We start from the raw sequence: 21,662 nt of genomic DNA, 5'->3' as shown, positions 1-21,662 counted from the left end.
AGCTAAATCTGATTATTTTAACCTGTACCCATATCACAAATGATTTGTATTTTTAAATGTGTTTATTCATATGTCTACAAAATATGTTGCTTATTTTCCCTAAAAATATATGCCACACCAAAATTTACTTGACTGCACTTTGATCACTCTTCTGCAAAATTTTTTTTGTAATTTTTATTTTGCTTTTGTCATTTTCCTTTGCCTGTTAAAATGTTGGTAATTTTGTATAAACATTTTATTTATGTCTTTCTTTCTCTCTTCCTTTTGCTGGTTTGTTTGTTGTTTACTTTTCAAGTTACTCTGGCTTTTTGAAACAGACTCACTTTATGGTACTCATTTACTTAGTGAAGGCTATCTTTATTAAAATAAATTGTTTCAAAACCATGTCTCTTAAAGCTTGAATTTCCCTCACTATGGCAAAGTAGTTAAGATTAATAAGAATGTGTTTTTCCCCCAGACGTCTTCACCTTTGATTTACTTGTATTTAAGTAGTATTAGGGATGTTCTTGAACTGCCAGGAAAAATTTTAATCTTTGAGAAAAAATACTATTAAATAATTTTCTACTATGTACTTTTATAAATTCCTTTTAAAATGCTATTTTGTTTCTTTATAGAGGTAGCATAGTACTTAACTAACTTTAAAAAAATTATTTTACTAATTTGATTACATTGTATTAAATTCCCTTTATGGAATTAATAGACTTTTAAAAATTTGTAACAAAGAGCTAATGAATGAAAATCATAAATAACAGCTTGTAAAAGAGGTGAATAGATAATGATACGTCAATCTGAGTCCCTAGGACCACTTTCCAGCTACACAATTAAAAGCCATTCATTTAAAATATCAATCATTAGACTGTTACAAATTATTGGAAAGTCTGTATTATATAAACATCTTTACTAAAACAAAGTTTCATTATTAAATTCAGGTGTATGATTTAATCAAACGAAAGTACTGTTTATTGTCAGGATTCTCAGGCAACCACTTTAAGGCTGAACACTTTGAAATTAACATCCCATTGTGAACTGTTAGCAGTGGTTTTATTAATGAAGTAAAGGTCCTGGAAAGAAGTATTTCCTAATTATTCTAGAAACTCATTCTTTATTTTTTTTAGACCATAATTGTATACTTTTTCAAGGTTCAAAGATAAGAAGTGGCAGAGTTAACATTAAAATATGTTGTATTTCATCAAAAATAAACCACATTTATCATTTTCCTGGGTATTCTTCTCATAATTCTTTTCCAGTTGAATATTTAAAGTTTAATAACTATTAGATAAAAGGCCTGAAAAGACAGAAAATGCATTTAATATTTTAAGAAACAATTTTGCTTTATACAATTTTTACTGTAGGAAAATCTAACTTTGATACTTTTTATTGAAATAAAGTACTTTATAAATATATCTACTTAGTAACGTAGTTTGAATTTCCCTCTTTTAAGGGAAAGGTAATTGTATTAATAAGATTGAGTTTTCTTCCATTTGCTTATTTTTCTATTCCTTAGTAATTCTTCAGTCATAATGGGTTTGAGTGAACTCCAGTCAATGCACTGAACACTTGACATTACTTATCTCATAGACTCCTCACAAGTATTAGTACCCCATTTCACACATGAGAAAACTGAGGCTTAGGAGCATTAAGTAATACCACACAGGTACAAAGTGGGAGTTCTCTGGATTCCACAACTCCTGCTTTTAATGACTGTGCATATTGTTTCACAAACATATCGAGTTTGCTGTTATAACCAAGGGGAGACATGTCAGTCTTTGTAATAAAGTTAATGAAAGTGAGTGTCAGCATGCCCCTTGTTTTCTATCCCATACACATCTTTCTGAATTTGTAAGAAAATAGGACATAAATCAGCTCAACTACTGAAGATAAACTTCATGGAAAATCAACAAAAATGAAACAAAATTTAAAGTCCAAAAGAACTTAAGAAATCAACCAAACTCTTATGCTTTCAACTAAGAAGAAACGAGCCAGAGAGATGAAGGGTCTTACACAAGATCCAAGGGAGACCCGAGCTATGGATCCCAATTTGTTGGACATTAGCTCCCTATATTTTCAGAAAGTAACTGACATTCATCGAACACTTGGGGTGTGCCAGACATTGTACTGTACTGCTGTTGCTGAGGTAAGTTTTGTAATTACCCCTTGTACAGATGAAGCACAAACGTGCCCAAGGCCCAAGGTTAGTGTGGGTTGGGGCAAGGATGAATCTAGCTCTAGACAGCTTTGAACTCAGAATTAAAGAGATTTGTCATGTTTCAATAATTTAGCTCCCCAGCCAATAGGCTGTATAGAAACCGCTGTTCTCTATCAGACGTGATTGGCCTCCATTACAAAACAACTGGGTCCCCCTTACTTCAGATACACTAGTGGAGTGTATTGTAGTCCATCTAACAAGGGCCAATATGTAAAATATTTAACAATAGAAAGAGCTGGGCACCAATCTATCAAAATAGACACTGACCCAAACAGAAAAGAAATTGGGTATAGATCATGAGAATGCCAGTATTGATTTATACTTGCCAAATAATTGCCCTGAAACCAATTAAACTCTGCAGCCAAGGACTAGAAGAGAAAGTATTTTTTCCCATAGCATCCAAATGTCTGATCTTCTGCATTTATTGAGCAAGAAAATATGAGATAAAATGGAAAACCATTCTAATGTAGACCCCAGTGAGTGAGCTGCTTTGAGACTATTTTAACTACCATCAAAAGAAAGTGTACAGAAGGAAAAACCAAGACAACCCAGCTAAAGAGGATGCATGCCTCTTAATTACAACTGGATTACAAAATTAAGAATGGTATTGATTGCAGAAAGTAACTACGTGACAGCATGTAGACTATCACATCTGCATTGCAGACCCCTTAAAGCACTCCTCCATTTGGTTGTTACCATCCCCACTAACTGCCAATCAAGTGTGGATGTGGACACCATAGTTGGTGGTGCAGTAGAATTAAATAAAACTATGTCATTTAACATTATAGATTTTTGAAACAGGAGGTTATTATCTTGATTTTTTTAAATGTTTCAATTTCTTCTGAACATTCTTTTTGATACTCACCACTTTGATACATTTCCTGAATTAATTTTCAGCAGTAACCACACCTGCATACGCTCTGCAGGTTAGAGAGGAAATATGCTACATATGTTACATTACAAAGAAACCTATTCTTTTTCCATTCAACAGTGCTATTCAGTGGGTCAGATAATCCACTGAGAGATCAGATAATTGGCAGGTGTGATTCAAGAAGTTTTCCGAAAGGTGGGCATTTGAATTGTATCTTGAAGGAGGAACATGTCACCGGACAAAGGAGAAAGTGAATGTTGTAGGATGAAAGACCTTGAGCAAAACTACACCATGAGACAGAGGACCTGGTATTGTTTTGTGTTGCCTTATGGGACCTCACTTTCTCAACTTTTCCAGAAGAATAAGGAAAATGGAAAACTCCCTGTCAGACATGTGTTAATATGGTTGTACACAGTTATGTGGAATTTTGGATGCTAATTATCTTGAATAGATGATCCCTACATATAATTCTGATCTTAACACTCCCAAAGGTTGGTTTCATCACATAAGTTTGGCGATATGTCACCTTGTGCTTGTGAATTGCGATTGCCTGAAAAATACTAGGTTCTTGATGGTATTTAGTCAGACCCAGATACTATGTTAACTGTAACATATACCTTAAGTTCTGACCATCATATGTATTAGTCTTCACTGTCTCCATTTAAGGTAAAAGAAACAGATGACCATAAAGTGTAAGTTATTAAACAAGGCCAATTGACAGGTTAATGGCAAAATAAGTCAACCCATTTCAAGTCTGAGTTCTTAATAACCACCACTCTCCACTGCCTTCATTATGAGTATCATTTCTAGGAGAGATTATTTATTCTCATGGTAATAACCAAGATACTACAACATGAACCTTTAAATGACATATGCCATATTTTTGATATAGGATATGACACAGTGAATAATGACTATCCTTTTTTTTTTTTTTTTTTTGCTGAGGAAGATTAGCCCTGAGTTAACATCTGTTGCCAATCTTCCTTTTTTTTTTGCTTGAAGAAGATTAGCCCTGAGCTAACATCTGTGCCAGTCTTCCTCCATTTTATACGTGCGTCGCTGCCACAACATGGCTGACTAGTTGTGTAGGACCATGCCTGGTATCCAAACCTGCGAACCTGGTCTGCCGAAGCGGAGCACACCCAACTTAACCACTACACCATTGGGCCAGCCCCTGACCAACCTTTTGATATTGCTAATGGAGATGAAAAAAAAAATCTACCTCTGCTTTTTACATACGAAGAATTCATTTTGACCAGCAAACTGGCAAAATGTCTTACTTTGACTTTGCATCTACCCATACTTCGTATACATTTTATGATGGTGACATTTTGTTGCAGAGCAATTCTCTAAGATATCTCTTTATATGCCTTTCTGTAAGCTGGCTCAGAGTTTTAAGGTTATCTGTAAAGTATAAAAAGGATGTTCTTCAAATCATTTTAATAGTTCTCTCAGCCTTCACTGTGGGTGAAGACACATCCTGATTCCATCTAGAGCTTTCAAATCAGATAAAGGTGTGGCCACGATATCATCACAAAAACAACATTTCCGTCAAAAATATAGTAATGGGTAACCAAGAGACTTTTAAGAAAATATGTACGTTCTGTTGCTTCTTACAAAATGCATTTTGTGGCATTTGAACAAGGCTTATTCTGCATAATTCAGAATTCTACAGCTCTATCTGAGGCTTTTAAAAAAGTCGTGCAGCTCTAGGAGATTGACAGGGTAGCTGTCATCGGAGCTGCTGGTGTGCGTGGAGAGCTGACCCCACAGGGAGTCGGACATGACTACAGAGTTTCACGTGCTCCCTTCACACTTTCTCCAAAAGCATTTGCTGGGCACCTACCAGGGGCTGGACACTGTGCTCAGCACTGGATGAGGTCCACACAGACCCATGAAAAATTATAATATAGAGGTGCTGTAAATAAACGTATTTTAAGGTTATATTAACTGCACAGAGAGATCAGATAATTGGCAGGTGTGATTCAAGAAGTTTTCCGAGAGGCAGGCATTTGAATTGTATCTTGAAAGAGGAACACATCACCAGACAAAGGAGAAAGTGAATGTCATAGGATGAAAGACCTGGAGCAAAACTATAGCAGTGTGAAGGCGCTTGCGATCTCTTGGAGAGAGATGGAAAGCTCTTGGCTCACTGTAACTCTCTATCTAGTCAAGAGCACATCATAAATGAGGAGGAAACACTGCTAAGGAATGTCAGGGAGCAACATATGTGGGACGACACAGACGTCACACAAGGCGTTGGAATTCTCTCTCACAGTAATGGTAATGGAATAGTTTGAAAGCAAGACAGTGTCACAAACAAGCATTCTTAATAGATTATCCTTTGTCCTGCCGTGTGTAGGAAAGGGTGACATGAAATAGGCTAGAGGAAGGATCTTAGCCATGTCGGAGTTAGGAAACTGAGAGAAGAAACGTTTGAGAGAGCAGGTAGGTGCTGAAACTAGAATTGTCGGCTGATTGTTTAAACGTAGGAGTGCCAGCACTCAAAGAAGGCAAAGAGGCAGGAATAGCCTAGGCCATGTGTTGAATACCAGCAACTTCTAGGAAAGACTTTTGGTGACGCAAAGTTAACTCTCCTGGAAAAGTCTTACCACCAAAACCTATGAGGCCTCAGGAAATATCTACTGAATGAAAACAAAACTATACTAAGCCCATACTACCCAAACCAGAAAGTTTAGCAGACTCTCTGAGCCAGCACAGTTTTATATTTGATTAGGAAAAGATCGACCCAATATGGAGATTTATTATGTCATCGAAATGACAAGAATCCCCCTAAGGACATATTGAAATTTTCATCTAGTTTAGACTTCACAGCAAGAAAATGGGCAAATGTGATCCTTAGTTGGTGTATGTGCTACAATGGTATCTGGTTTGGAGTATAACATTAAAAATTCTTTATCCCTAACTTTCTGTATAACTAATAAAAGTAAAGGTTGAATAATATCCTCTAAAGCACATATTATTTGTGCTATAAAGAAAAGCATAAATCCAGACGCCAGTTTGTTAATGCCATAATACATTCTGACATTTGAGCAGCTTCAGCAGATCTAAAAAATACTTAGAGCAACCTCTCAAGTATGAAACAAATTCATTACTAAAAATAACCTGACTCAAGTCCTTCTAATAGTTTTCTCAGCTCACCCTGTGGGTGTAGACATATCTGATTCCATCTGAAGCTTTCAAATCAATTAAATGTGCAACCATCAAATAATCACAAAAACAGGATTTCTATTAAAAATAGGAAGGGATGACCAACAGATTTATAAAACACAGACATTTTGAGGTTTTTAAAAATATTCCCTTGATTTGTCACAAACACTAATGGATAAATGCATCCACTGAGTGAAGTTATGATATCTCCATCATCAAAAATCTTAAACATTGGCTAAGAATTTGTCCTGAAGGCTAGTCAATCTTAAGGCTAGTCAATTTACTAAGAGGGAAGAAAACAGTTAAAGAGTCCATGGAGTCAGACACCATTATTATTATTTTGGATTGATTTCTATCCTGGTATTCAATGGAAATTTAAGAGATTGCACATATAATTACCAAATACAATTTCTAAATTTTCAAGTACTTGGTATAAACTTGAAAATTTAATTCACATAGAGCTCTGATTTTATCAATGCACTATCATTTTGTTCCACCTATTAAACACCAAGATGATCTAAAATATATGATAGATGCATCATCAAATTGACCAAGTATGTGGGTCTCTTTTATTACCTTAGATATTCTGTTGAGTTTGAAACAATGTACAGTTACTACATGGGCTCTGAGACACTGGAATGTGTTAGAAAATGAGTTTATTCCACCATCTGTGAGCTCCTTAGCAGTGAAGTCATAGCTTTCTCTGAATCCCCAGTGGAACCTAACAGAGTACTCTGTAGAAAGTAGATGAGGAGTAAATACATTGGATGAACAAACACATTTCTTTAGGAACATAGTGGAGTAGAAGACATGCTTGATTTGGCTAAGACTGTATTTTATTCTTCTATGAAACCTCTGAACTCAGACCAGTGCCTGAAACAGAGCAGAAGGAGTTTAATAAATTTTGAATGAATGGTATTCCTTGACTAAGGTTCTGGTCTCTATAGAATAAAGTTTGTAACTCTTGGCAAAAGTAGCCAAGAATATGCGGACATTATTTTACAGAAAACCTCCCAAATGTAATATGAATAGCCTGTTACCACTGCCTTCTATAGTTAATTTTCCAACAGAGATCCTGCAAATAATTAATATTGTTAAGTGAAGTGTCATGATTTTATTTCCTGATTCCATCTCTGTCAAACACATTATTAGTGAAATGGCCAAGAGGGGTTAGAGAAAGGAGTTTTGGAAAATCATGAGATTAATCCAGTCAAACTTAAACATCTCAATGGATATGTTTTCATCAGTGCTCACTGAAAGTGTGGGTGGATGAGCTATGAACAATTATGAAGTAGAAAAATACCATGAGAATTGACATTTAAAACCAATAGTGTATACTACGAAATAGGGAAAAAGACTATTCTGATTGGATAACTACATTGGTATTTACTATATCCTAAACAACATAGATTTCACAGATATAAAATAATATGCTCAAAGTATGTGTGTATATTTAAAAGATACTCATAGCAACACACGATTTAGTCAGGAAACAGAAAAGAACATGAGGATTTTATATAAATTCCTCACACTAAAAGGGCCAAACGCCTTAAAAAACAGAAGTTGTCTTCAAGGTAGGAGAAGATGAAAAATTCTATTACCTTCTTCATTCCTGCCATCCTCCTGCATCCACAGGAAGCATTCTTCATTTCTCTTTGCCGTTAACAACACAATGAACTGTATCCCAATGAACTTACTCAGATAAACACAATGTGGTTTTCTTTTAAAATAAGCCTTTACTGAATATATCAACAAGGTACTGTATAGTGTAGAGTGAAGTTTGGCGTTAACAAAGTGTGCGACATGGTAGGTCTCAGAGGATGTGTGATGCAATATCTTCCAGCCCCTTGTAGTCCCTTGTCAGCGAGAACACACTAAACATAAACCAGAAGCAAGTCAACACATGGTTCAAACAATAACAAATCATCAGGATTAACTTTCAGTGAGTAAAGACTGGTCCTATGAGGGACACACAGTGGCGACGCCTTCACTTGCCTATAAATCTTACATCCCATGAATCCCTTTACAAATGCCCCAGTGTGTGTGTTTGTGTGTGTTGTGTGTGTGTGCACGCACGTGTGTGTTTTATAGTAGTTTAAAAATGTCTGTTGCAATGGCCTTGCTTTGTGCTCTTCTGCTGGATGTGCTGCTAGAAAAAGAAAAAACAAAAACTATAGCAAAAGAATCTGATCTGTTCTAACAACGATATCATTCATGTACAAAACTTTCTCCCCACAAACAGTGACAGGCATCCCCCATTGCCAGCAGTCGTCTGTCGACCCTGCTGAAGAAGTCAGAGCAGATTGTAAACTACAGCTTCCTACATTAGTATTTTGACTTAAAAAAACAGAGTATCACTGAAGGTTTGACAAGACTAAAACTAGGAGGGGGTTTTTGTTTGTTTTGTGTCTATGTCTCTTTCTCTTTTGGGCACTTTTTTCTATTTTTCTTTCTCATGAAGCTGGCAAGGTAAGTCATGAGCAAAACCATTACTCTCGTGGTGTAAAGTAAAATTTAATGTCTCCTTGTTATAGGTTAGAGAAAAATGCTATAAACAAAGAAATTAATGGAAAGTAACTACTTCACTGTCAAAAGCCGCAGTGGGCTCTGTGGCTGAGGTTTGCTGATCAAGTTCAGCATCTGCTCCCTGTGGACTGCAACAACGTTGCCTTGTGTCTGGAATGATGCTCTGCACACAACATGAAGAGCTTGTCCTCCTCAGCTGGGAGGGAAGTTCTGACTCCTGTGAAACAACGAAGACCACTGCGATCTGCACTAGCAGGAAATTGGGCAGTCATATTAGCTACTTCATTAATACTTTTTACAAGACTGGTCACATTACGCTTTTTTTTAACCTCAGGGAAAATATCCAATTGTATTTTCAACAAACATTCAGAAAATTAGAAATTGCATTATTTCTCACAGGGCAGTGTGTTTTCCACTTGTTACACAAGGAAAATAGGCAGGGAACATACTTTTTGTCTCGCCTGTGGTTGTCCCATGGCATGGGTCAGCTTTGAGGGAAGCTCACGGTCTCTCCCATGATCAAACAATTCTCCCCAAACAAGTAGGTATTAATGACAATCCTGGGTATGAATGACGGTCAATGATATCACTCTGATCAGGGCTGTGCCTTTTTCTTTTGAAATTCCCCCTGCACAGTGAGAGTCATCTAGCTCTCAAAGTGGTCATATACTATCTGAAATCATCTCATTTGGTCAGATGGCATCCAGTTCTTTATAAACCACTGAGATTGGCTTTGTTCATGGATGTGGCCTGTACCTTCAACTTTGACTCTTGATTAATCTCCTCAAAATATGTAGTAATAACAGCAAGAAAGGCCCAAACACAGAGCAGATATATGGACAAAACACATTCCTGTGACTGAAAGTGCCAATCAAAGCAATCCACCACTGAGGGGTGTCCAGCAGTTTTTCTAAGACACATAAGACATTACAAATTCCATGATGTGCTTTCTATCCTGGTGTAAGCGAGAGCTCCAAGGGCACTATTACAAACGGGAGATTGATCTTAATTTTAGCAGTCTTTGTCATGTTGTGCACAAGATCAAAATAAAGCCTATAACTAGATTCTCTCTCTTCAGGAACACATTCTAGCAAAGGAACCATTTCAGATCATTCTAACCATTTCACATGACTAGATGTCCGTTGTACCACTTAAGCCCCAAATAATTCCATGAATCCCATAAGACATTGTCGAAATCTCTCCAACCTTGGTCTTCTTGGCCCAAAACAAAGAAGTTTCAGCAGCCAAATATCCCTCGTTGGGTTATACATACATACAAATAAATGAGAAAGATTATTTTGTGGCTAAAAGGAAAAGAAACTCTCAAAAGTCAAAGTACCATCATTTGAACACACAGTTTTATCTACACAGCCAAGGGGAAGAGGAGAGTGGAAGGGAATTATCCAGTTAAATACACAAAACCCCATGTCCTTGTCCTGAATTTTACTGCTATACTGATCACCTTCACAGACTGTCTTGTCCCTTCACTGTGTGGATCCAGCTTTAAAAAAGCAACAGGCAAAACTTGCTAGCTAAGAGACTAACATGGAAACCAAAGTCGCTTTAGAATTAATTAAAATTAATTCGTAGTTAATTTCAGCTTGACTGACTGCACAGTTTTGACTCTTGTGTCTACAAGATTATAGCTTCAGTTATTCTGTAATTTTGCTTATTCTGAGGGACAAGGGAGATTAAAACATATAAGTTGGGGTATATTATTAAAGAAAATAAAGCTCTTACTATAAAGAAAAACTTGCATAGCATTTTATACCTAAACTTTTACAAAGAAGACACATCACAGTTCTATTTTGTTAAAAGTGAGAGAAATAGAAAGCAAAAATGATTGTGACATTAACTTCATGGGTCCAGAAAATAGTGGCCAGTGGTAAAGGAAATGTGCATAGAGTGAAATGCCTAAATTTGATTTTAAGATGAACCTTCCAAGAGTGTATATTTTAAATAATGTATGTGATCGATAGCCCTTCTACATCTAAGGGATAGAAAGGGGTAAATTATACACACTCTCTGAGGATGGACAGTGCTCCAAAAACATCTAGAACTAAGCCCGGATATCCCTCTCTTCTCTGTGCCCTCTGCTCTATGCCCTGCTCTGCCAAGATTAGGGGAACAACACTTCATTCTATGACTTGTCCATTTTTCATCTGTTATCCTGTTATTATAAGATTGATGATCCCTCCACGATTCCCAAAGAAGAGGAACATCCAAGATTGAAAAGGAATAAATGAAATTTCAAAAATGGAACAGGATCAAAGTCAGCCCAAGGTGGAAACTCAGTATTGCTTTAAAATAAACAAACAAACAATATATTTTGGCCAGCTTTGATGTGTCCTTACAGAATTATTAGCAGTGAAAATTAGTGTGCATTTTAAAGTGTTAAATGTTTATGGATATTTTGTGCAACCAAGACTGGCATCCATAATTTTCCTTCAAATTTTGAGCAGAGGGGCATAAAACAAACATAGCATAAACAGCTAATTATGAAAATATATGTGAGGTGATTGGAAGACAAGAATTTGCGAGGGGATAAAGGTATTAATTCAAGCTATTTCAACATGATACTAACAAAGTCCATTGATGCAGTATAGCAGAACCACGGATCACTTGCTTTTGTCTAAATGGTATCAATAATTTTTAAGTAACCAGTTTAGTATATTCCAAATATTGATCCCCTGTTGGTCTAAATATCATGTTGACATAGCTGCAGTGAATCTACCCAAATAATTCTCATTATCAAAAATAATTCCATTCAATATAATTCTTCCTGTTATTTTATTAGCCTCTTCTAAAAAAAGTATTCTAGAATATATCTCTGTTGAATGTGATTCAACCCGACATATAATTTGAATAGTAACACTTTTAAAGGGAGTTTCCTTGCTGGGACATCATAGCTGCCCCTGAAGATGACTGAAATAAGATTCAGGTCTCTAACTCTCTTATCACATAGGGTTTGGGAGGCACGAGGAGTGATTTTTAAGTTCCCAGTCAGAAAGCCAACCCTGGAGTTGTGAGGTCTTTTCAAATGTCATCTCATTTTATCCATTCTGCCAGGTTGGGTTAACTTGGCTCATGGGAACTCACTTCCTCGTGATGCTTTCTACATTTCTTCTTTTGGGTCAAACCATGGTAACTACCTCCTTTCTTATACTTTGGAATTTTTAACTCTTCTTCCAGACTAGAAAGTACAGAAATAGCATGAAGATATCTGGGTCCTTTCTTGTTTTACCCATATTCTTTATCCTCCCCTGATAAGTCCATTTTAACCTGCCCTTTCATCTGACCACCCACTCTAAGAAAGGAATTTATTCTGACAGCTTCAACAGCGAAGTGGTTAATGAGCATCATGAGGAAGAATCACTCATTCTTTTCCCTTGGCGTTGGGTTCTCATTGTACAACCCTGTACAGTACTTCAGCAACTATTTTTTTTTTAAGATTTAAAAAGCAAAGAGTTACAAAACTGTTTGTAATTAACTTGAAATAGAAAAGATAGCACTTTTTTTTAAATCCCATTATATAGTACACCGTATAAATTACAGAGTATTCAAATGCACAAATGCATCCGTGTAACATTTATCAAATGTAATTTGCGTGTCTTTATGTGCACACACGTGTGTGTTCTCAAGAGTTTTACTGTCCGCCTTTATAACGCTGGGCCTCTGGCTGTCACGTATGGCAGTGCTCCAGGTCTGGCACACTGCTGTTGCAGTATCGCATGTTGTTGGGGATATGGCAGTCTGTGTAACTAATGCCCCCATTTGGGGTGTAAATGGGCTGCAGTCTGAAATCTCCTTTAAGGAGCTGATCGTTATTTAAGGAGACGATCTGAAAGCTGGTTTCCGTCATCTCCAGGATGGAATTGTCCTTCTTGGTGCCTGCCTCGCAATAGTCATCTTTCCGCCGGCCTCGGTTGTATTTCCACTTCTGCGAGGTGTAGCGCCCCTTTTTGTGCATGTGCCAGCAAAAGACGCTGAGTAAGACCACCAGCACAAATATCACTGCGCCCCCAATCAGGCCAGCCAGCAGAAAAGGGGAGCCCATGCTGTGGGACGTCGTCTGCTCGTGGCTGGAAGCGGTGTTACTGCCATTGTTCACATAGGAGGCATGCGTGGTGGCCTCGGAACAGATGGTGTCTTCCACAGCTCGGTAGTTAAAAGCATCCAGTGGCACTAAACAAATCCGATAGGTGGATCTGGGCTCTAAGTTAACCAGGCTCAAATGTTGCTTCTCACCACTGACTATGCGTTCCTGAACAATGCCCCCTACTAGACTGTGGCCCATTTTCACCCACGTGAGTTTGTAGGCCATCACAGTAAAGAGAGAGAGCCAGCTGACTTGAATGGAAGTGTCATTCACAAAATGGATAGAGAGTTGGATCCGTTCAGAAATAGGTGGGGTCACTCTTTCTCTGCCATCCCAGTCGGGAATTGTGGGAAGTTTCGATGCAGTAGGAGTTAGAGGCGTATAGCTTCTGCTGGGGGTTGGGACAGAGAGTGTGGGAGGCTGAGTTGTGGGAGAAACTGTACTTGGGGCTGGGGTGAAGAGAGGCAGGCCAGGGGTCGTGGTGGGACACGCCAAGAGATTCATATTCAACTCCCTAACAGCCATCCCCCGGACTTGTTCAGGACCTTGGCACATGAAACCCCGCACATTGAGAGAGGAAGGGATATATTTGAGCCATTCTGTGACCCACTTAATACTGCAGTCACAAAACCAAGGGTTATTCCGAGCAGTGAGCTGCTTCAGGTTGGAGAGGTTATCAAAGACCCCTTGAGTCAACATGCGCAGTTGGTTGTTGGATATATCCAGTCGCTCCAGCTTGCGGAGATTTGAGAAGGCTGTCAAAGGGATGTGGTTTATCTGGTTGTCCTGCAGATAGAGCCTGATCAGATGTGTACCTGGGAGATCAGGAGGTGGGTGGGAGAGTGAATTCCGTACGATTGAAAATTCCTTGAGCTTGGTGAGATGGCTGAAGGTGCCCTCAGCAATGCCCTTGTTGGTCAGTAGGTTCCCATCCACGATCAGACGCTCCAAGCTCGTGAGGTTCTGAAAGGCCATGTCTGATATGACAGCAATTCGATTCTCATCCACTCTCAGCTCTTGCAAGTCCACAGGAAGCCCAACAGGCACACTGCTCAGGTGATTCTTGGACAGAAACAACAATTTCAGACTAACAGCCTCCCGGAAGGCCCCATCTTCCACCCCCACTGTGGATATAGAATTGTCATCCAGGTGTAGCTCTTCGAGCTTCAAGAGCTGGGCAAGAGCTGCCCGTGATATGGTCTGAATATTGTTTTCCTGCAAATGGAGGACTCTGACATTCTTGGGAAGATTCATGGGGAATTCATCCAGTTGGTTGCCGTAAAGGTAGACGGTGTGCACCGACTGTACGTTGTGCAGTTCTGCAGGAAATCCAGCATTATTAATTTGGTTGTTGTGGAGGTAGAGTACGGTTACGCCCTCCGGGATCCCAAGAGGCACTGAGGTCAAGCTTCGCTCATTACAGTAGACAAAGTTCCTGTCGCAGCGGCACACGCTAGGGCACGCCAGGATTTTTGACACTTGTGAGTAGAGCCCCAGGGAAATGAGAAGCCAAGATTTCAGGAAAAAAGCCCCATGGCTGGGCCACTGTGTAGTCTGTAGGCCCATTTCTGAAGTACAGAAATAAAATACAAAGTGATGAGGAAAAGAAAAAGAAAAAAAAAACAGATAGTAAAACCAAAATGACTGGATGGGGTTCTGTCAAGTCCAGAACTCCAACTAGAAGAAAAGTCTCAAAGGCCCACGGTAAAAGAATCTTCCTGCGGTCTCTGGTCTTATCAGCCTGTGTTGCCCTCTTTGCTGTTGTCCTCCATGTGCGAAAAAATTTCAATAGGGAGAATTTTCACACGGGCAATGAGTGATGCCAAGTTATCAGCAGTCAACAGGGGCCCAACTGGGAAGGCAGACCTCCTTTCTTCTGTTGCAGGTCAGCTGAGTGTTGATCAGCCTACGAACTTCTTGATTAAGCTCAATCTGCAATCTGTTGTAGGAAAGTAGAGAGAGAAGAGTCAGTTAAAGATATTAATGGAAGATGTATTGATCTGACTGTACACCTTTCAAGAATAATGTGATTGGGGATAAACGACCAGAGTCAGTGTGTTGGCATTCAATGATATTCTAAGTAACAATAATTTAGTTGAAAAGTATTCAAGAGATGAGTGATTCAATTATCTTCAAAAAAATCATACTGTTACCTCTCACTATCAATGGTCACATTGTGAATTTTCCATCTCAATCCGTATCTTCCCTTAAATATCTATTTGCACAATAGGCACGCTGCTGAATCCGCTGAATTAAATAATGATGACCTACAAATCCAACTGGTCATTGTCTTGTTTCAAGATGAAATGAGTGACTGAGCAACTAATAAAATTTAAGGGAAAATGTGAAACTCTTTATAGTTATAAATAAACAAGTGCAAAACGAGGACTGACAAAGTCATTTAAAAAGAGGCATCCTTTTGATCTGACACTTTGACGACGCAGTATAAACCTAACACACAGAAGCATGAGTGAAAGCAGAGACAGCACTTCTTCCTGCTTCCCCACTTCTTCCCTCCTCTCATCTTTGTCTTCCTCCAAAACGGCTTACACTCAAGTTACCAAGCAGAATGATCAAACTCCAGTCCATGACACATGTCCAGTTACCCCTCTTCTGGGACCGACAGGTACAGATGAGATACACCACTGTGATCCCATTGAGAGTTGCCAAGCTCATGGGTGGGAATAAATTGTTTTGCAGAAAAACCACCTTCCTCCCATTTGTGAGTGTTTTCCTGCTTTTAAAGAGGACTTTCAGCAAACTTTGAAACGATACAAGGCACAGTTGGAGAAATAAAGGCAATCCACAGAAAGTAATCATGCTTTCTTGCTCCAGAACATGTTCCATCTGTTTTTAGATTAGAGAGGTAAAGAAGTTAATTGAAAGGTGCCAGATTTGATTTCCCTACGAAATAAGCTAACATGACAGGACACAGCTAGCTATGAGTCTCTTAATTCTCACCAATACTCAGAGATCGAAACATCTTATATTGAAAAGCACAGAGGAACTATTTGAACTTGTTCCTTTAGCTATCTTTAGAAACATAATTAGAAAAGAAAAAACACTGTAAGTGCTATTTAAGTGTCAAGAATATTGTAAGTTTGCTCTACAATTTAAAAGATTGTAAACCATATAAAAAACGCCTTTGAAGACCCAGAAATGGTAAAAATTCATTTTTTGTTGTTCATAAACCTTTAAAAATGGGGGAGACAGGGAGTCTCTTTCTAGCCAAAAGCAGATGGATGTGATACTTTGTTAAAAATCAAACATTATTGAATTTGTTAAAACTTAGATGTTTTGCCACTGAACCGGAGCTATCCCCTTTAGCAAAAATCTCCCTACAAGCTTAAAGAATAATTTGTAATAGAACTAAGGGTAGTATAAGAAAAATGAGTTTAATGCCATCAGCTTGATGCCACCCTTAGCTCAGGTTTCACATTTTCAAACCATCTCAGTGCTCCCTAATAACTTGCTACTTAAGTGTGATCCTTGGTCCAGCAGCTTGACCTTGACCTGGGAAGTTGTTAGAAACACAGAATCTGCATGTGAGTAAGAGCTTAGGGTAGGCACATTAAAGTCTGAGAAGCATTGCCCTACACACAGTATTATCTTATTTGATCACTCAAATGTTTTAATTTATTAAATGCAAAATAAACCCACAAGCATTTCAATTGACTCTTTTGAGAAGTGTAAAGGCATAAGGCATACTAAACACTTTCATCATCAGGAGATAGTCTCAAATTAGATCTTTTTTTGGTGAGGAAGATTGTCTCTGAGCTAACATCTGTGCCAATGTTCCTTTATTTTGTATGCGGGATGCCATCACAGCGTGGCTTGATGAGCTGTGTGTAGGTCTGTGCCCAGGATGGGAACCCGCAAACCCCGGGTGGCTGAAGTGGAGCATGCAAATGTAACCACTACACCATCCGGCTGGGCCCTCAAATTACCTCTTATATGTAAATAACATCTTATGGGGGAGCAGTGCAATGACTATATAAGTCACTTGGCCTCAAAGGACTCTTGCAAAATATTTGTCTGAATGACAACCACTAATGTCAAGTAGGAGCTAAAAGAGTTATTTGTAATCAGAGGAGCCCACTTTTAGACAGCATCTTTTATTTAAGAACAAAAAATTGTTTGGTGCCATTAGCATTTACTCTTCAAAAGAGGTAGGAAAGTGATGCTAAAAGAATAGAATCTAATATATTTTTGTGTATTCCACAAGAATCTTCCAAGTGTGATAGTAGCACACAATGAACAGAATTTTTTAAGGGAGAAAAACAGCTGTTTCAGGGTCTCTAAGTACGTGTCTATGTAAAAAGAACAGATGCTTAACTGTGTTGAGAAGCCAAGTTTTCAGGGCCTGAAAAACAACAAACCAATACTTGAGGATGACAGAGTTTACTTGGAAAGTTTACCAGCTAAAAGCCTCATCAAGGCAGTAATCATTGAGAGGTAAAGTACTCAGGGACAGACCTGGGGACCATCATGGTGTATTCACATGGGAAATTTTTCACTTGTGTGACCTATGTCCTCTGAAGGAAGAGGAGAAAGTCCCACCAACCAGCTCTGTGCCCCAGGCCTTGCTCTCTTGCAGGTGTATTTTACTTATGAGTAGTTATTTTATAATCATGTAAGGGGAGGATGTGGTCCTGAAGAAAACTCCTAGTAAGATTACGTGGGCCAAACTGTCACCGTTTATCCACCTTCACAGGAGAAAAGTCCCATCTAGATCACCATGTGTTGATCCCCTATGACAAGGTCAATTTTGAATGAAAACAAACTTTCAGGGCTTTCTTTGAGCTTCTTGGGAATTCCACAAAATAACAGTGCATAGCAGATTTGTTCTAATCCTTGGATCAACAACAGCCTCCATATGATGTCAGCCAATATACTGGATCTTTGTTCAAATTAGTGCAAGTGTAAAATTACAAACACCAAGGCAATAATGATTTTTTCAAATTTAGGTAGGCTAAAATTTCCTCTATATTTTCAGCTGGAAGTCCTATGGAATACTGAAGGCAGAAATGCTTTTAGACCTTCAGCTGGAGACGGTATTTATAAAGTAGTGTAATATAACGGTCAAAAGCAGAGGCCCTGAGTTCTCATCGCAGCTCTGACACTTAGTAGCTGCAAGACTTTGGACAAATTACTTAACCTTTTAAGTCCTAGTCTCCTCACCTGACAAATGAGGATAATAGCTTCTAACGCCCAGCACTGTTGAAGGGATTAAATAGCATAATATTTGTGAAAAGCTCATTTGGTGCCTGATACGTGGTGAGATCGTAATGAATATAAACTGTTATTCTCTGTGTATTTGTTATGATTAATGATATCCAAAGAGGTGAACTCCAATATGCAGAACAAAATAAAATCACCTTTGACCTGCCAAATTCTATGCACTTTCACCTACCCCAGGATTTCTCAAACTCAACACTACTGACATTTTGGGTCAAATAATTCTTTTATTGTGAGGCTGCCATGAGCGTCCAAAAATGTCATCAGACATTGCCATATATATGTCCCGGGGGGTGGCAAAATCCTCCCCAGTTGAGAACCCCTGTCAGCTGAGAACCTACACCATCTTACAAGTACCTTAGAAGGTTAGCATTATTCTTCTGATTTTATAGAGGAAATTGAAGATATATTTCCAGGAAACAGAACCTAAAAATGCTTCTTGAGCATGGACACCGACAAAGCGTGCAAATGCAATGTATTTTTCATTTATTTATTCAATCAATATTTCTTGGGCACTAGAATGAGGATACAGTCTTAGGCAGAGCTGGCGTGGTTTTGGTTTCATGAGGCTTAAAGTTTAGCGAAGGGGAGAATGAATAAGCAGAGAATGACCGAACTGGGTACTTGTAAAGAGCTCTAACCTTAGAGCATCAGGGAATTACAGTAGTGTGTAAAGAGTTCTAACCTAGTCCATGGAGTATCAGGAAAATGCTGCAGAGAAAGATTATCTATGCGACGATCTGAAGGATGAAAAGGTGAAAGCCAGGGAAGTGATTTGAGACTCTTTGGATCTGCACACAGATCCAAGCTGGTTGTGATGTGATCAAGACATGAAACCCAGCCCAGATGAAAGAAGGAACAAAACTTTGGCTGCACAGCACATCCCTCCAACTCTTTATCTGCTTCTCACTGAGGTAGTCCTGTTTCCACCAAATAATAAACAAATTCAAGTTTTGAATTCATTAGCCACTTGATTTATAAGTCTCTAAATGTTGAGAATAAAACATTTTGCTTTACAAGATGAATTTCAAATATTGAGAACATAGTTTTTCTTTCCTATTTGTTTGAATACTGCACTGAATAAGTTTCCCCTCCAGGAAACGAGAGATTATGAGGAATGGCTTAATGGAAGGTGCTAGGTAAAAACAGAAATTTTCATTTAAGGTAGAAAACAGTTTCCAAAGCCTGGGTGTAAATCAACATGCAGGAAATGCTTTTTGGAGACAGTAAGAACCTGGCCCTGCCAGTCTGTTACAGATGACAGTGACAGCAGCAGTTAGCCCTGGCTACTTCACTTTAATTTAACTCTTTTCATAGCAGCTGGGACTCAAAGCACATAAATCATGTAAAAGCTTTCTGCAAACTGTTTCTCTCCTGGTGCTGCCTAAAAAGTTTTTTTCTTTAAATTAATTCCAGGAGCCTGTATTCCAGGAGCGCTTAATAAACTCAGACTATAAAAATCATGGTACAGAAAATAGGAATTGTCAATAAGCCCTGCCGATTGCCTAATATAATGACACTAGGACAAACGTAATAAAATCTTAATGGTTTCGGCATTGGCTGGATTGTGACAAGACAGCACAGTGCATGAAGTGATACAAATGAGAAAGCCAACTTGAAGCAAGATTCTCCTAGAAGTTTCCCAAGGTACATGGGTCTTAGAGCTTCTGGAGTTTGGCAGTTTGTGCTTAAAATCAGACATACACAGGTGCAGAATCCATAGGCCTAACTACACTACAAATGTCTTTGTTACAATCTGGAAACACTAAAGCAATTTATAGATCTTGTGCACATTTCCACATTCCTGAAGATAGGTTATAAATACTGTTCATACAACAGTCAAGAGAGTTCTATAGTTAGCCGGCCAAGATGTGGGGATTAGCAGAGGAATTGGGGAAATATCTAACAATAGCCGCCCTCTAATTTGAAACCATTTTTCCATCTCATTCACTGAACCTCAACCAAGACTCTTGAAGTTTTTCATTAGACAAATATTTTTCTTTGCTAAAACAAAGAGAGAGAAAGAAGGGAAGAGGGAGAGAAGGAGGGAAGGAGGGATGGAACGAAAGGAAAGACTTTATTTAAACAGTTGACAATTTCCTGGCTCCAGTCAGTCTAGAACTGAAAACATTAAAATTGGACCAAGAAAAAAAAAGCTATTCTCCTGGCAAGTATAAAATTCTCTAACACATTTAAAAAGTTGTTCTCACGTGGTTTCCAATGCAGTTGGTTCAAATAATAGGGGTAAGTTCAGAACAGCAACCAATGTTACAACCTCAAATGCATAAACTTTGAGGACACATTCATCACTGTCACACACTGCTCTGAACACACTAGGAGAACTTCCAGTGACCATCCCTTGGGTCCATTAAAATCTGTATCATCAGGACCGCAAGACTGGGCCTTCAGAGTGTTTAATAAATGCATTTGTGACTAGGTACCAATAGAGAATTTTATTGAGACAACACCAATAGGATTAAAGGAAAGAAAAATGTATATAATCCATAAAGGATGGACCGCCCCTAGAGTTGATATCTAGATACTTTTCAATACATTTCAAAGGGAAGTAGTTCACTCATTCACACATTCATTCATTTGCTCAAACTGATACTGACCACGTCATGTTTCAGGCATAGAAAATAGTCAATTTCCTAGACTCGACTCTTTGGGAGAGATTTTTCCCATCATCTGATCCAGTGATTCTCCAGCCCCAAGGGTCATCAAAAACACTAGGGGACGGTGATGAAAAATGAAGGCTTCTGGGTCCCACCCCTGCAGATTCTGGATTGACAGGTCTTCAAAGAAGGCTGGGGCCTGTACATTTTGTCAACTTTCCCGAGGCGGGTCTGACGATCACCACTTTAGGGTTTGACTCCCCAGACACTCACTATCAGGAATTACTTTCAGGGCAGGGAGACAAGTGATCCTTCTCTCTTCTGCATCAAACCAACATGTGAGAGGTGGAGTGGTGGCGTGGCGGTATGGAAAGAGCAAAGAGTTTGGAGTCAGATAGTTTTGACCTCAGCTCAGCCACTCATTCCTAGCATGACAATGAGCACTTGACTGAACCTCTCTGACTTCTTTTTTCATCTCAAGAGATCTTAAGTCATGCTTATGAAGTTGTTGGGAAGACTAGATATAATGCATGTAAAGTAAGTAAGAATGCCAAGCAGGCACTCAGTAAACTGTGATTTAAGAGAGGTAGGGACAGGGTAATGAGCAAGAGCTGGGCTCTGGGGACAGTTGGCCTGAATGACTTTCTCAATGACTGGCTGTGCTCATTTAGGGACATGACTTTACCTCCCTGTGCCCCAGTGAACGCATATGTAAAATGGAGGAAATGATAGTATTAATCTCTCACGATTATTGAAGGGCTATAAATCACTTAGAATGTTATCTAACACCTGGGAAACATACACTAATCATGTGCTGGGCATTCCTATTATTGGCTTTAAAAAACAACAATAACAAAAAGCCTCCTGCTCCAGGGAGCTTTTGTCCCTAACATAGTAGAGAGTTGGTTTTTTTGAATCCATCAAATTTTACTTTCC

General features: G+C 38.7%; 1 protein-coding gene across 3 annotated transcripts in view; it reads right to left on the bottom strand.

Moving 5' to 3' along the window:
* Positions 1-10,115: 10,115 nt before the first annotated feature.
* FLRT2 (fibronectin leucine rich transmembrane protein 2) overlaps positions 10,116-21,662 on the bottom strand; it is a 92,963-nt gene continuing 81,416 nt past the window's right edge. For all 3 annotated transcript variants that reach the window (XM_046647488.1, XM_046647490.1, XM_046647489.1), the window contains exon 2: positions 10,116-14,812. In XM_046647488.1, the coding sequence (XP_046503444.1) occupies positions 12,457-14,439 (1,983 nt within the window). In that variant the 5' untranslated portion in view covers positions 14,440-14,812 and the 3' untranslated portion in view covers positions 10,116-12,456. The remainder of the gene's footprint in view (positions 14,813-21,662) is intronic.

This window comes from Equus quagga, chromosome 20, assembly GCF_021613505.1.
Source record: "Equus quagga isolate Etosha38 chromosome 20, UCLA_HA_Equagga_1.0, whole genome shotgun sequence".
Lineage (NCBI taxonomy): Eukaryota > Metazoa > Chordata > Mammalia > Perissodactyla > Equidae > Equus > Equus quagga.
Note: the sequence above shows the minus strand (reverse complement) of the source record. Positions and strands in the feature narration are given on the sequence as shown.